We start from the raw sequence: 16,794 nt of genomic DNA, 5'->3' as shown, positions 1-16,794 counted from the left end.
TGGATCGAACTTAACCAATCTAAATAACCAAATCTAAATAAACACTCTTGTTTATATTCTAAAGCAATTTCCCATTGTTTAGGCTGTATTCGAATCCCCTGTTCCACACCTCCCTAAGTTCCTGTATGTCGACTGGTCATTTCTTCATCAGAGGGCAAACAGGCAAATTTAGCAGGGGATCAAATACTTTCCCCCCCTCACTGTACATAGATACATTAAGCATTTGTAAACAAGAGTTTGGCCTCTTGTAAGGATCCACCAATACCCTCCAACAATCTGGAAGCTGCTGCAGGACTCAAAGCAGATGGTCCATAAACTGATGTCAACAAGTGATGTGACTGAAGATACAGTACTGTCATTTGGCACTCACCAGTAACTGATTTCAGGTTGTAAAATAGGAAATGACAAAAGCATTGCATTTGAGCTTATCAGGTGATCTAATGTACATATCCCACATTCAACCCATTGGTTCTACAAACACAAGGCTGCCTGTCTCCACATTTGAGTTACCAATAAAGTTAATTTAGCATGAGAATATGGGTCAAATAGTAACTGAGAGAAATAAACGCTGTGTCTCTCTAGTTGCCAAAACTGAAAGCGGTATAGGCCTTTTTATTATGTGTATGCCTTCAAATATGTACTCTGCAAAGCGCTAGACGTCTTGTAAGTGAAGGCAACTCTGAAATCCCAGATCACGCTGTTCATGCAAGTGACATAGCGGTGTCTGCTGCATATTGCGTTTCCTTGGACCACTGACGTTTTCGCAACTATAAAAATTCAGCACGTTGGGAGCCGGGCGCCTATCCGCTATTTACATGGAATAAACCCCTAAATCCGCATGTGCCACTATCTTGGTTGAGTAGGAAATCGACGGGAGTTCCTTCCCGCTAGATGGCATCAGCACCTCTCTATACTTCTATATGATTTTTTTGGTTTTTTCCCTGGGATTCGCCGCGATTGTCAAGTTCATTTTCCTGTTTTGTAGCTGCGGTTAGCAACCGCGCTTCACGAGCGATTCGACCAACCACTCTCCGATGGAGGCCAAACAGCGGCTAGGTGTGTAAAGGAGCCGCAGAAGGGCAACTTAAGCTGTCCCGAGCGCTTTCTAAGGGCGAGAAATCCTCGACAGAGCACCCGCGCTTGGCAGCCTAGTAAGTCTCGAAGCGGCGGGTATGGGCGCCGGGGTTGACTTCCGACGGCGGCTTCCCTGACATCGGTCCTCGAGTTCACAACAAGGTCTGCTGAACGCTTTCGCTGGCGGACGGAAGACCGCGCCGGGCAGGTGCAAGAAAGCTGATGTCGTCCCCCTTTGGCGCTGCGGGAAGGCCGCCCGCCCCCGCCCCGCGGCCAGACCCAGATCAATGGAGCCGCTCCGCCGTCGGGGCTCCGCCCCCCGCGCCTGCCTTTAAAAGGCAGCCGCGGCTCGCTCTGCTCCTTTAGCCCGTCTGGCTTGCGGCCGTCTAGCGCGCGCACCAGCTGCCTTCTCGCGGGCGCCCCACCATGGGATGGGCCTGCCCCGCTGCCCGCCCCGTCCCGCTGCCCCGGCCGCTGCCGCCGCCCTCCCGACCAGCAGCAACATGACTTCCTACGGGCCCTACGAGGGGCGCTTCAACTGCACGCCCATGGCGCTGCTGAGCGCCGCGGCGGCGGGGCGGGAGAAGGGCAACGCCACCAGCCCGGAGGTGTGCGGCTCGGTGTCGGTGGTCTTCGCCCTGACCATGATGACCACGGGCCTGGTGGGCAACGGGCTGGCGCTGCTGCTGGTGTACCGCGCCTACCACAAGAAGCAGAACGCGCGCAAAAAGTCCTTCCTGCTCTGCATCGGCTCCCTGGCCCTGACCGACCTGACCGGGCAGCTCCTCACCAGCCCCATCGTCATCGCCGTCTACCGGGCCGGCCGCGACTGGCGGGCGGTGGACCCTTCCCTGCGCCTGTGCACCTTCTTCGGCCTCAGCATGACCGTCTTCGGGCTGTGCCCGCTCTTCATCGCCAGCGCCATGGCCGTCGAGAGGACCTTGGCCATCCGCGCGCCCCACTGGTACTCGGCCCACATGAAGACGCGCGTCACCAAGGCCGTGCTGCTCAGCGTCTGGGGGGCCGTGCTGGCCTTCGCCTGCTTGCCCGTGGTGGGCGTCGGGCGCTACGCCCTCCAGTGGCCCGGCACGTGGTGCTTCATCAGCGCCGGGGATCAGGGGGGTCCCCACGTGGGCAACGTCATCTTCGCCTCCACCTTCGCCTTCCTGGGCCTCTTCTCGCTCGCCGTCACCGTGGCCTGCAACTTGGCCACCATCGTCGCCCTGGTGTGCCGCTGCCGCTCCAAAAACTCCGCGTCTCAGTCCAGGAGGCAGTGGGGCAGAATCACCATGGAAACCTTGATCCAGCTGCTGGGCATCATGTGTGTCCTCTTTGCCTGCTGGTCGCCGCTCTTGGTAGGTGGACAACCTGTCTCTTGTGTTTGTGTGTGTGTGTGGCGGACTTCACCGTAGAATAGCTGGCTATCCACCACTCCCTTGGAAAATAACAATAGGGGGGAAAACCTGTGCTCAGAATAAAATATATGTGAATCATTCCTTTTTTTGGACAAATTCAACACGAAACTTTATAGTTTGCATTGCCCATTTGGAGGGCTTGAATACCTGAGCACACAAAAAAAGTCATGAGCAAAATTAAAAAGCATAGCTTCTGCTTTTAGCCCTCTGATGAGGACAGCAAATAACTTCTGCAAAACTTCCCAAGTTTTACCATAATGCTAGAAACAGGTAGGTAGCCGTATTGGTCTGACACAGTCAAAATATACTAAAAAATTGTCCAGTAGCACCTTAGAGACCAACTAAGTTTGTTTTTGGTATAAGCTTTTGTGTGCATGCACGCTTCTTAAGATCACAATGCTAGAAAGTGATTTAGCAGGAGAGAGGGAGTTGGCGATGCAAGGGAGCCTATTATTGGATGTTATGCTAAGCACTTTGTGCAGGTATATTATTTGGAAAACTTATTTCCTGCCTTCCAGTTTCTTTAGACGTCTTAAATGTTCTTTGAAGAGTTGTGCACACTCTTGGCTGCATCAGGCTAGAGTTGAACTATAGTTTTAAGGAAAGATGAAAGGGTTGAGAGAGCTTGCTTCCCATGTCCTTCCTGCCCTCTGCTCATTTCTTTTGCCGCTCTGGTGCTTCCAGCCCAACAGGTTTTGCAAACATTTGAAGCAGTGTGAAGAGGTTTTTCACTAGAAGTTAAAGTAGGGTGAATGTACACACCTGAAGCATCTTCTTCTCTCATATGGGAAAGTAGGAAGCAAAGCTGCTTTAAACCAGCTGTTCATCTAGCTCAGTATTGGTGGGCAGATCTCCAAGATCTCTCCCATCAAGTTGCTACCTGTGCCTTTTTAACTGGAAATGCCAGGGATTGAACTCTGTGCCTTCTGCATGCAGAACATGTCTTCTGCCACTGAGCTATGGACTGCCTTCAGCACCCTGTAAAAACAGTATTGATCATCTCCCCCCCCCCCCCGCTTAACAGTCTTTAAAAAGAGGACGAGGCATAAAAATTACTGGACTTACTCTAGCTATTTTAGAAATGGTTGCAACATTTTAAGCCACACAAGTATAAGAAACGAGAGCTCCAATTGATATTTGAGTACCAGGTTGACTTGTAACCTTTTAAAATAAATTAGAGAATAACTTGGGGAAGCGTGTGGGCACCAGTTGGTGACACAAACCGGTTGCCATGCTTTTCTGTGAAAGAAAGAAAGAAAACACATGTTTTATGTGCCAAAATGCAGCTATTTCCCTATGTAAGATGGGCGGAGCAATTTAAAAGCTCCAAGCATGGGGGGGGGGGTTTACTGAACATTTCTCCTGTCACCATGTCCCACCAAGACACCACAGACCTTCAATTCAGACTGGTCTTTGGACTTGCTACATCATAGGCTTTCATAAAAATTGCTGCAACTCTCAGCTTTATTGGAGTTTATGGGTACATTTTATCTACTCTTGTTTTCGCGGTTCTGATTGCTCTCTCGCATTTTACTTTGCATCCTCTTGCCATTAAGCTACGTTGGTGGAAAGGCAAGCTATAAACTTGACAAATAATAAGCAAGTAGAAGCTGCTTAATCCTCTTGCTCTTCATTTTGTCCCCAGCAGGGGTTATTTTTGGGTTCTCTCAGCCTCACCAGGAGAAAAACAGCTGAGGCAAACGGGTATCTTGCTCATGCATCATTTTAAGTTGTGCTCTCTCTTAGAAGTCAGTAGCGAACTTCCTGCTCCTGACATGTGGGTCTGTCATAATCGTGTTTAGTTTGACTGTGCTGTAGTTCTATATCAGGCTGATCTAGCAAAAGGGATGTTTGATCTTTGAAGTCTTTTCCTAGGCCCTATTTATACAGCTCGGCAAACTTCATCACCGTTAAGCTAAACATGTTCCACCCCCCAGTTTCACTAGTCCAACGCAAAGAGAGGACTGAATTTCCTCTGCTTATGAAACTCCAGAGAAGCTGTTGCCACCCATGACAGGAGAAAAAGAAAAATAACTGTTGTGGGATGTTTAGATGATCAGGGAGAACAAAATGTCCCTCTTGCGATTCCCTTGCCACTTGCAACTAGTAGTGCATGTTGCATTTAGTTTCATGCATTTCTTATGTTTCTGTCCTGACATGCAGCCGTGGTTCTTTCTCCCTTTCAGCTTTAAAATGCTGCTGTAGCAAAGTAGGTCGGATGTCAATGTAAGAAAACAAACAAGTAAATAGAAATAAGTGAGGTTAGGTGGAGACCAGGAACCTGTGGCATCTCAGGTCTTGTTGGACTTCAACCCCCAGGCAGAATGGTCAGTGGATGGAGATGATGGGAGCTTAAGCCACAGGTTTCCCAACCTGGGTTAAGAGAGAGTGCTGGAGCCAAGGTCACCCAGTGAACTGCTTGGGTGAGGCCATGTTTGCCTTGTTGAAGTCTGGTATCTCAGTGCTACATTACACTGGTTCCCTTTCCTAGAGCGGCTGGGGCAACCCAGTCAAATGGGTGGGATATAAGTAATACATTATTATTGTGCACAAAAGCTTATAGAGAGAGCTGGGCATGCATTTTAGGCTGTGATTAAGAGCAATGGTGAGTATATCATCATTGGGCTGTAATTGAGATCAGTGATGAGCTACCCAAAGCACTGCTCTTGCATAAGCCTCCCAGACAAGCGGCACTTGCAGCAACCAGATGTTTGTCAAGGAAGAGAATGGTAGGGAGTGGCAAAATCCAGGCCCTTCGTTTCCCTTCCTGAGCAGACCAATTGTGAATATCCCGCAAGGCTACATATGCACAGCCCTGAGAGATATTTGATTGCAGCGATAGTTTGCCTTTGTCCAATTGCTCATCTGAGGTGATAAAGGATTCCTCAGGATTTACCAAGGAGTTCCTGGGCAGGGAAGATCTTGTGGTTACTGCATTGGGAAGGAAGCTTGCAAAAAGGTTAGAATTTTGCTGAGGATAGAGAATAGATTGTACCTTTGGGCACCTGTGAAGTGGGACCGAATGAATCAAGAGCTTGTGGCTGGCCAAACAACATGCTATGTTAAATACATCAGTGCATTTAACAGGAAACCGTATCAGCTAAAGAGGGGCTGGTAATTGTGTGATGGAGGATTTAACCCTTTCTTCCCCTACTGCAGTCCTACGGAAAACCCCTCTTCTAAAAGAAGCTGTTTGCATTAGAAGCAAACTCTCAACTTGAGAGGGAGAGATTTTCATCAAGACCACAGCAGATAAGGAGAGGGCTTAGTTTTCCACCCACATCCAGATTCACACCCTTCCCCCATACCAAACAGATTCTATTTACATAGTTTTAAAAGCAACCTCAAGCAAGTTAAATGGAGAGAGTGAGCATTTAAAACTCCCATCTAGAGTGGCCTTCAGAGATTCCTGGGTGAATGAGTACTTTGTAAAGTGAGGTCAGATACAAATGAGGTGTAGAAGGTATAAATGTCAACAGTAACCCATTCACAAAGAATGTGTAAGTAAATAACCCAGGAAGCCCCATGTGGATGAGATCATTACATTGTGAAATGCATTTAAATAGATATAAAAAGACATTTAACAACCAGAATTTCCCTCTCAATCAGGACATGGAGTGAATGTTTCTCCAGCTCTTGGGTCCTAAAATGTTGGTGAGCCCTAGGCTACAGTGCTGTATTTCTCCTCCAGCTAACACGATCATATGATGGCCCAGTTTGCCATCTGCTGAATCAAGTGTAACTTCATAGACTGGTAAACAGAAAAAGCTAAAGTATTGGGTCACTTGTCCTTGACTCAATTATAGTTCAAAGTATCAGATGCTGTGGTTTTACTTGGTTAAAACTATGTCTTCACCCATCACAGGGAGGACCAGAAATTGCAATACTGTAGATGTTTGTTAATCTTTTGGAAGAGGTAGTTGTTTAGAGAACACGTATTTAATTTCAGTAGGGGTGTGTGAAAAGGTGCTCTAACATAATTAACATGCTTATTTTAAATTAAAAAATGAGTTTCAGAAAATGAATACTAGTGAATCATGATGAATGATGACAATTAATTTAAAAGAGATCTGACCTCCCTTACGTATAATAATAGATCAAAATGTCATGTTACTGATTAATATTTTCAAAATATTATTTCAAATGTTTAGCAAATGTCCAAGCATGAAGTCTATTTTGTTTTGTCAATATTGCCTGTACAGTAGATACAGCATAAGGTTGGAAGAAATCTAGTCTAAAAACTGTCTGAAGTCCACAGCTTGGTTGGGAAACATTGATTTATCTTGTCCTCTATGTGGTCTATAAGATCTGATCATTTGATTTATTTCACAGAAAAGGAAACTTAGATTTAATCAAATTGCTAAGACTATCCTAACCTTATCTTAGTGGCTGGGGAAACTCAGCCAGATGAGCAGGGTATAAATTATTATTATTATTATTATTATTATTATTATTATTATTATTTAGAGATTACTGTCTTTTTGTTATTCCATAGAAGATAATAATAATAAGACAGTAATCTCTACATAAGAGTAAGAAAAATGAGTTTGTACAATCAGCTCAGTGGCCCACCCTGTACAATGAACTCCCTGCAATAGTAGATGAGAATAGATTGTCATCTATAGAATTTTTTTGTATAAACTATTGTGTACAAAATGCCAAATAGATGTGGAATGGATAATTTAAAAAAATAAATCATTCCCCACTATTGTTTTCCTGAACATGAGAATTCCAACATCATTTAGCACCAAGAGAGCATCAGAACAGGCGCATCTCTCTCTCTCTCAGCATAAGCTCTGGGAACCATAGGAAGCTGAGTCAAACCACTGGCCCACCTAGCTGAGGATTTTCTACATTGATTAGTGGGGGCTCTCCTAGCACTATGTGGAGATGCCAGGGATTGAATTTACGGCCTTCAGAATGCAAAGTGGATGCTGTACTACTGAGCTATGTCAGTTCCCTTCCAACTCTACAAATCTATGCTTTTGAGATGCTGTGTCGGTATGAGCATTTGAATGAGAGAATGGAAACCATAGTCTTGAAGCTCTTCAGGGCAATGGAGGGATTTCATGACTTCAAACATGCAGAAGCCATCAAAAGTCCTTGGACTTTAGTGAGAATGTGTCAGATACATCTCGCCATGGCCCTGCCATGCAAGCAGGGTGAAATGACCAAAGCCAGGGGAAGAAGGGGTGTAATTAGGGAATGTAGGAACTGGTGTCTGAACTATGCAGCAAGGCATTTTGAAGTGTGGGGAATGTCATTTTGCCTGTCCCTAGCTAGCAACAGGGGGTTTCCTATGAGGTTCAGGGCTCTAGACCCACAGCTTTAGATCTTTTAATTTTGCTGTGACTATTTTCTTCCATTCTGGAAATTGCTTTACACCATGGGTAGGCAAACTAGGGGCAAGGGGCCAGATCTGGCCCGCGGACTGTCCGAGAATCAGTGTGTTTTTACATGAGTAGAATGTGTGCTTTTATTTAAAATGCATCTCTGGGTTATTTGTGAGGCATAGGAATTTCTTCATTTTTTTCCTTCAGAATATAGTCCAGCCCCCCACAAGGTCTGAGGGACAGTGGATTGGCCCCCTGTTGAAAAAGTTTGCTGACCCCTGCTTTACACACACTTGGGTGAATTCGCAGCTCTGAGGGAGTTATGCAAACAGATGCAATGTGGATAAACCCCCTCATTTTTAATTACCCTTTGTTCATTGCTCATAATTGCTGTTCACTGGGCCTTTGTGTTAACAGTTGCTTTCTGTGCTTGTCACAACCACACTCAGCCAACAGCTGGATGAAAGCTCTTCAAGGTGAATATCAACAAGACAACAAAAGAGAGAGAGAGAGAGAAAGCTCTTTTTCTGATAGTGTGACAAAAGCAACCCAGGTGTCTCATGAGTGGAAATTCACATAATAACTTGAACTTAGCACAGTAGCAAATGACACACTCCTGCCTGTTTCTCTAGTGCCTTCAGGCTCTAGATAGAAACAACCATTTTCTATTTCCTATTTTTTTTCCGTATAAAACCATTTTTTAATGCCCAATCAAACCTGAATCTAATGTGTTCACATATTGAAAAACCATGATTCCTGAAAGCTTTTGCCAAACCCAACCCAGGGGAATAAATGGGAGTTATTGCCACATAATGGGGTTCAACATGAGATGAAAGGAGGGAGACTAGGAAAATGGAAACCAAAGTATAATGGTACCTTGGTTTACGAACGTAATCCGTTAAGTCCGTTCTTAAACCAAAACTGTTCTTAAACCAAGGTGTGCTTTCCCTAATGAGGCCTCCCTCCGCTGGTGCCCTTCCAGTGTTCAGATTCCGTTCTTAGACTGAGGTAAAGTTCTGAAACCAAGACACTATTTCCGGTTTGGCGGAGTTTGTAAACCAAATCATTTTTAAACTGGACTGTTCTTAAACCAAGGTACCACTGTACCATTAATTCTAGTACTGAAATTACTGGGGACAAGATTAAAATCCCTTTTGTTTCGATGGGGTGTAAAATTTCCAGAGAGCCTAAGTGTCCAGTCTAGAGAAATCTAAGACTAACATGGGGCAGGGTTTGTGACTTGTTGCTTTATGTCTGTGCCAGGATAGTACTCCACTCTTTCTAAACACAGGAGTCCACTTGTGACTGTTGCTTTTGCATAGCTGCTTCTCAGATCCGTACGAGGCCCAGTTGTGTTACTCCAGTTCCATTGAACAGTCTTGAGAAAGGCAACATGTTGGGGCTTGCACTTAAGGAAGATTTGAAAGAGATTTCCTACCCCTGAATCCTGTGGCGTAGGAAGGGGTGTGTGGTGGGTGTGGGCCGCCCCGGGTGTCATCACTGAGGGGGGTGACAAAATGGCAAAAATATGTGTTTTTGAAAAAATAACTCCTGTATCCATCGCACACCCCTTCCTACGCTATTGCAGTGATTAACAGAAACCAGAAGTTTGCTGCCTCCAATCTTGCAGGCAGAGCACAGCTAGTAGCCTTCGACAGCTCTCTTCCTTCAAGCAGCATGGGGCTTGCGTCTGCCCACCGCCTCAGCCACCCTACAGCTGAGGGGGATGCTGCAGAGAAGCTCCATGCAGTGCGCCCTGCCTTGGCTCGCTCTGACCCTGGCTGCAGGGCGTGAGCACCACCCCGGGCACCCAAGTGGCTAGCTACACCACTGCCTAGCTACAGTCCTAGCCAAATTATGTCACCCATAGCTTTCTGAAAGCAAGAGCCAAGGAAGCAATCATAGAAAGTAAAGTGCCGCCTCTAAATTGAGCACTGGTAAAATATAGGAAGGGATGCGGGTGGTGCTGTGGTCTAAACCACAGAGCCTAGGACTTGCCGATCAGAAGGTTGGCGGTTCGAATCCCCACAATGGGGTGAGCTCCCATTGTTCAGTCCCAGCTCCTGCCCACCTAGCCCAAAAGTGCAAGTAGATAAATAGGTACTGCTCCGGCAGGAAGGTAAACGGCGTTTCCGTGAGCCGCTATGGTTCGCCAGAAGTGGCTTAGTCATGCTGGCCACATGACCCGGAAGCTGTCTGCGGACAAACGCCAGCTCCCTCGGGCTATAGAGTGAGATGAGCGCACAACCCCAGAGTTTTCTGCAACTGGACCTAATGGTCAGGGGCACCTTTACCTTTTTAAAATATAGGAAAGAGAACAATTCCTTTAAACTGGAATGAGCGTATACTCATGCTTCACTTGTGGTAGTCACTGCTTGAACCGCATGATCCACATGATGAGCAAGCTGCCATAGCTGTCTTTTTGCCACCTTGACACATATCCATATGCAGCCCTTCTGGTTATTTCCCTGCACTTACTCTTCTCACCCCTTTCCAAATTACACCGATTCAACCTGAGATTTTTTGCACCAGATTTATAATGTGTAAAAAACAAACAAACCCTGTCTTCTTTAAATTTTAAAGGGGGAGGTACTCTGTGATTGAACAGAAGCTTTCCTTCTCTCAGAGTAGATTGAATGCATTCACCTGGCCTGAGCACTGCTTGGTCACAGAATTCCAATAAGCATCTAAAGGGAGGAGAAGGACTTTGTACCTTTCCTGGATTCAGCTCAGGAATACCAACATGCATGTGGACCTAAAAGATTCATTTGATTAAGCAACCCCAGTTATAATAAATTTACTCAACCTCAGTCTCTCTTCCTGCCTCTTGCCCCTGAGCTCAATTTACTAAAAATAATAAGACATTAATAAGTCTGTTGCTATTCCCAAGTGCATCTAATATCAACATTATCTCTTGCTATGCTTATTTCCCTTTCCCTTGCTGCATTTTCTGTTAATCTAAGATGTACATTGTTGGCACATTTAGAAATGGTCTGTCTCTGACTAATCTACTGTATGTTAACTATGTTATGCAGAACATAAAACCAGTGGTACTAGTCTGCTCAAAACTCAGAAGCAACATACAGTGATTTTAAAGGGTTTGAGTTTTTATACTACACAGTGTTCAAATTTATCTTGTCTTTTGGAAATGGAACACAGGAATTCTGATCAATCATTGAAGCTTCTTCAGAATGGAGGTGATGCTTTTTTTTAAGAAGGGTTTCAGGAAATGCTGTGTGTGTGTGTGTGCTAAGATTAAATGCATCACACACATATTAAAAAGAACATTCTTTCTGGTGGTTTTATTTAGACAGAACAATATTAATATTGCTTCTATATATAAGCAAGAGATTAGAGATTGAGCAGAGTGAAAAAGCTGTATGCATTTGCAGTAGAAAGCCATATAAGTTGCGTTGCCTGCGGAGAGGCAATGGCCAGCGACAGCATTTTTAAATTTCATCTTGAGTCTCAGCCAGGCGCCAAATACCACTACAGTGGTACCTCGGGTTACAGACGCTTCAGGTTACAGACTCCGCTAACCCAGAAATAGTACTTCGGGTTAAGAACTTTGCTTAAGGATGAGAACAGAAATTGCGCGGTAGTGGCAAGCCCCATTAACTAAAGTGGTGCTTCAGGTTAAGAACAGTTTCAGGTTAAGAAAGGACCTCCAGAACGAATTAAGTTCTTAACCCGAAGTACCACTGTACTGTGCTTTTGGAAGTGTTCACAATCAGGGATTTCTTAGTCGCGAAATGCACCTAGCGCCTTGCTAATTTCGAACGCTGCTTGGAGGCAGTAATGGAAACCATAGGAGAAGAGAGTGCTTTTGAGCACAGGCATCTGTTTGGTAGGCTTGCCATATGTCAAGAAAGCTCCTGACATATCCTGGTTTTCGGCTGTAAAAATGGTGTTGGGGGGGCAGTATACATGGCAACACAATGGAAAATGCATAAGAAATTATTATTATTATTATTATTATTATTATTATTATTATTATTTACTTATACCCCGCCCATCTGGGCAGCTTCCAACAGATTAAAAATACATTAAAACATCAGTCATTCAAAAGCTTCCCTAAACAGGGCTGCCTTCAGATGCCTTCTAAACGTCAGATAGTTGTTTATTCCTTTGACATCTGATGGGAGGACATTCCACAGGGTGGGAGCCACTACCAAGAAGGCCCTCCAAAAAGTTGGAGAAACAACTCCAAAGACTTAAAAATCACTATTTTGGGGGGGGAGGTACCCCCACCCAAAGCTCAACAATTTGGGTTTGTTCTCAAAAAAAAAAGCTAAACAATTTTGGTGCGTTTCTAAGCTCAGCAACTTTGCGGGTGTCGGGAATTATGGCAACCCTCCTGTTTGGCCACTGTGAGAACAGGATTCTGGACTAGATGGAGCCATTGGCTTGATCCAGCAGGCTCTTCTTATGTTCTTAGGATATTCTGGCAGTGTGGCAGTACTGCTTCCTTGCCTACTTCCAGGGTAAATGGTAGCTGTGCTAGCTACATTACATGCAGTTAACTCTGGATCCAACCCTCTGTTTTCATAACAAAAGTTGTGCAGCCTTCCCAGCATTGTGGGCTGGCTGTGAAATTTGCCTTCTGGTTAATCATGGTTCATATTGTTATGTACTGAAGTTCTCACCCTGGGCCAGCAGAGGGATACTGTAGATAGTTTTCACTCAGGTCCACATATGCAAATAAGGGATTGAAAGTGACGTTCATTGATTGGATAGTTACAGAAAGTGGTTACTGTTGAGATGTAGTGGAGCTCTATATAAGCAGGCTGGCTGAACCCTTCAGTTCAGTTCTGTTCTGGCCTGTGAATAAACAAGAGCTGTTTGAAGAATCGCTGTGTCGTCTGATATGTTCACCCACAACTTAACACATATAGAGCATCCTCCCCCTCTTCAGACCTTCCTCTGATGGATTCGCACTGGGATGGGGGCCAGTGGGGTCATGGTAGTGGGCACAGTCCTGCTCTCCCCCTGCATGCGGTGTGAATAATGTGCAGCAGAACAGCCAAATAATGTGGGTGATATCAGTCGAGTCTCTAAAGAGCCCTTTTAATAAAAGTACCATTCAGAATTTTCAGCCCAAATGCTTTCTTTTCTGCAGAATGGCCAAGCCAATTAGTGAACCCAGGCAATATAATTGATTTTCCTTTATGTTCATTAAAATGCTAATTCGGTTTTCATTATTGCCATTGTAAAATATACTGCGTTTGGGGCATAGTAAATGAACCACAGGTGCACTTTAGAATACTCCACACGGGCTTTTGGATTAATTTCTTACTATTTAAGTATGGGAAATATTTTGCCAGAGAACCCGGTGGACCTTAAAATGGGTGAAGCTGATCAAGTACCTTTTAAAAGGCACTAAAATATATGGCAGCTGTGTTTTTATAGGCAGAGCTTAGTGAAGGGAAAATAGAAGAAAGAATGCCAACTAATCCATGGAAAAATAAATACCTCTTTGCCTTTCATCAGAAGGTACCCCATGTTTGTCTGTGTTGTATAAAATAAAAGTTGGATTGCAGAGTTGTTGTAAATGCTGATAACATTTTATGGTTATTACATGAGGGAAATGGACTTACAACATAGGCACAGAATGGTGCTTTCATTCCTCCTTCTGTCCCTTATTAATTTGGAAGTGATGGAAAATTCCAGGAGTTATGTCCAAGATTAGTCCTACTCAAAGTAGACCCATTGAAACTGGTGGGCCTGGGCAACTTTGGGCCCATTAATTTCACTGGTTCTGCTCCGAGTAAAACTTATTGGATACAATCCCAGATATACAACATAGTTGTTGCTCATTAATTGAGCTTGACTTCAAGGATAGGACTGCCAGCTCACCAAAAAGCCCCCCGAGGAAGTCTTGTTTTGATTCATGCTGGAGTGTTTGTTGAAGGGAGTGTGATAGAGGAATGGTGTGCACACTCAGTCCATGACTTATCATACCTTATACCCTTATATCTCAGCTCAATCATTGCCATCATCTACAGGTCATCTCCCAAGTTGGTGATGTGAACTTGGTGTCATCAGCTCAGTCCTATGGAATGCTTTTCTAATAGAGACTCAGTAGGCACCTTCTGTTTTGACCTGTGAAAAAATTTCTGTACTTTCAAGCTTATGCAGGCAATTAAGAATACATATTTTGCCGGGGGCAAAATGATGGGGGGGGGGATCCCAGATTTTTTATTTCCCCATTTTTTATTGTATATGTGTATGACTGTTATAAACTGCTTTGATTTTTGTTTGTTTGTTTAATGAATACTGGTATACAAATATTCTTATAAATGCAAAATGGCTGCCTTACGTTTACAGGTTTTGCAGTGCTGAAAAAAACCTGCAAAAACTTCAAACACATAGAGCTGAGCGTCCAACTGAGAGGACAATAGGAAAAAAGGCATGCATGCCTCTATCACAGCAATGCCTCTATCACAGCCCCTTCAACTCTCTTAAAAAACATGGTCTACCTCAAGCCTTAGAAATTGTGAGGCAAACTCTTATCTTCCTTTGGGAGACATAAATCAAATTAAATGGCCCAGGTCACATTTTGGCATCCATAAATGCAGCCTTCTGGAATGGGGATTGGCATGTAAGAACTAATTGAAGCAGGTAGTGCTACGGTCTCATGACTGTCTTTGATCTGATAGGCTGCAGTGGTTTCAGGGAATGCCGTCAAGTTGCCTTAATATGGACTATTGTTCCACATCAAAGAATGCCTTTAAATCATTGACTCTGACTCTACTGCACCTCTTGTTCCCTTAGATTATGATGCTGAAAGTGACGTTCAACCACACCTCTATGGATCATTGCAGAGAATCCTGCAACTCCACCCGAAGCACAGAACTGCAGACAGAGTGCAATTTCTTCTTGACCGCTATCCGCTTGGCCTCACTGAATCAGATCTTGGACCCCTGGGTTTACCTGCTGCTTAGGAAGATCCTCCTGCGAAAGTTTTGCCAGTTGGCAAGTGCCATCTCCTGCCGCTCCCAGGAGGGATGGAAGGGGCGGCACATCATGTTGTCAGACAAAATCAGGCGCACACCATGAAGCAGGTTGCATGCCAACAACTTACCTTGCACCGCCACCTTACTGTGAATATGGGCATCCACGTTCTGTCCGTTTCCCTCTGTAACTGAATTGCAAGGACATAATATATTCCATGGACTAGTATTTTCAGTGTCTGCCAGAAATTGTTAACTTATAATGATATAACTAAGAAACCTGCCTGTCTTTTGAAATCCATAGCTAAGAGTGCAGCTTTTTGTGTACGTCCAAAGACATCGCAGGGATTTTTCCTACTGCATGGGAGAAGAACCTGCCATTTAAAAATCAGAACTTTGACTGTATATTCAGTGGCAATTAAGTTATTGAAGACTCTACATTTGTTTGACTCTAACATTATTGTCAGAAATTTCCTTTGTTTCCGGTCTTCTTTTTGACTTACCGATTTAACCGAAAAGGAAGGATGATCCTTTTTCATGCTGATTCCAGAAGTGAGGGATTGGGTGGGAGTTGAGGAATCAAAAATTCTATGGTGTGGGTGTTAATGGCTTGTGTCCTTTCCTTAAAGTTGGGAAAGTAGCAAGAGGCCTGTCAAATGCATGGAGTCACCACACTAATTACTCATTTTCAATAAACACTAAAGGTCTTTTTCAAATGATAGTTTGTTACCTGTTGTATATTTTCACTTGTTTATGCAAGTTGCCCTTGTTATTTGCTGCTGCAGAGAATCCATGTGTCTACTCTCAGTGAAGAATTTATGTTCTGGAGAAAGCACATTGTCCTAATATTCAAACTACAGCATTTTGCCTCTGAAAAAAATTGTTGCTTCTATATTAGGATTCTTGGCCCTGGAAAGGCAGTGCTTTTCTTCAATCTATTAGAAGCAGAAATAAAATAGCGGTTCCACAAGTCACTTAATATAATTCTATATTATACAGTTAATTACCCCCTTTAGAGATTATCATAAATACTCTATGTTATACCTCTTCTAAGTAATAGTTAAGATTATGATGATGTATTAGATTTATACCTCACACCTTCCTCCAAAGGAGCCCAGGGTTTACTTCTGCGTAAACATAATAGAAAAATGTCCTGTTTAGGAAAGACCACCTGCAACTTTAATTAGAAGATTCCTCCTTGCAGCTTCTACCTCTAACTGCCTCCTGTTCAGTGTATTTCTAGCTTCATTTCTGACTTTTGATGAAAAGCCTTGTATCTAGCTAGTCCTTCTCTCAACTACTTTTCTTGTAAAAGAGAGAAATGAGTGGAAACTGCTCTCTGCACTCTCATGTTAACTCTGTGTTGAAAATAACCTACTCAGTGTGAAGTAAGTATCATGGGAATGTCAAACATGGGCAGTTTGTTTTATTTTATTCAGGTATTTTTTGGTATTATTTTAAAGTCACATTAGCATGTATCTTTAAAATTGCTTTAGCAATGTTCTCTCCCATTTTATACGTGTTTGAGCTGCTTCATCTACCATGAGGGGAAGATAGTCTTCCTGAAAATAAATTGCTTTTAAATAGTATGTTTTTTCTACTTACTTTAACAGTAATTGAAAAGCAGCTGCACCATGAAAAGACAAAAAAAAACAACAACACACTTTTCAAATGAGATTTGGATATACTGATGTCATTCAGCATCTACTTCATGAATCATTATGAGTAAATATTTGGAATCTGAGCCAAGAAAGACTTTTCTTTTGCTTTTTGACATAGATGCTACATTATAGAAAACCTTTAGACTGGGGTGAAGAAAGTTCAGTATAAAAAAGATACAGCTGAGTGAGCCTGCATCCCCTAAAGCAGGTAGAGAGGACCTGTAGCCCTGCAGAAGATGTTGGACTTCTTTTCTCAACAGCCCTAGCTAGCATGGTCAATGGGCATGGGTTATAGGAGTTGTACTACAGTAATATCTGGATGGCAACAGGTTACCCATCCTTTCTCCTATGGGCTAGA

The 16,794-nt window shown here is 43.8% G+C and overlaps 1 protein-coding gene across 1 annotated transcript; it reads left to right on the top strand.

Annotated features, from left to right (window-relative positions):
* The first annotated feature begins 1,297 nt into the window (after positions 1–1,297).
* On the top strand, positions 1,298–15,491 carry PTGER3 (prostaglandin E receptor 3). The gene is made up of 2 exons (XM_081916242.1): positions 1,298–2,429; positions 14,597–15,491. The coding sequence occupies exons 1-2, from the start codon at positions 1,506–1,508 to the stop codon at positions 14,879–14,881; spliced, it is 1,209 nt and encodes a 402-aa protein (XP_081772368.1). The 5' UTR covers positions 1,298–1,505; the 3' UTR covers positions 14,882–15,491.
* Positions 15,492–16,794: the final 1,303 nt, after the last annotated feature.

The sequence above is a fragment of the Podarcis melisellensis genome (assembly GCF_964234715.1).
Source record: "Podarcis melisellensis genome assembly, chromosome: 6".
Taxonomy (NCBI): domain Eukaryota; kingdom Metazoa; phylum Chordata; class Lepidosauria; order Squamata; family Lacertidae; genus Podarcis; species Podarcis melisellensis.
This window is presented reverse-complemented; position numbering and strand designations above follow the sequence as displayed.

Coding starts and splice junctions, on each gene's coding strand:
- PTGER3 (XM_081916242.1), top strand. CDS start 1,506: ATGGGCCTGCCCCGCTGCCCGCCCCGTCCCGCTGCCCCGGCCGCTGCC. Junction 2,430..14,596: donor CCTGCTGGTCGCCGCTCTTG/GTAGGTGGACAA, acceptor TTGTTCCCTTAG/ATTATGATGCTGAAAGTGAC.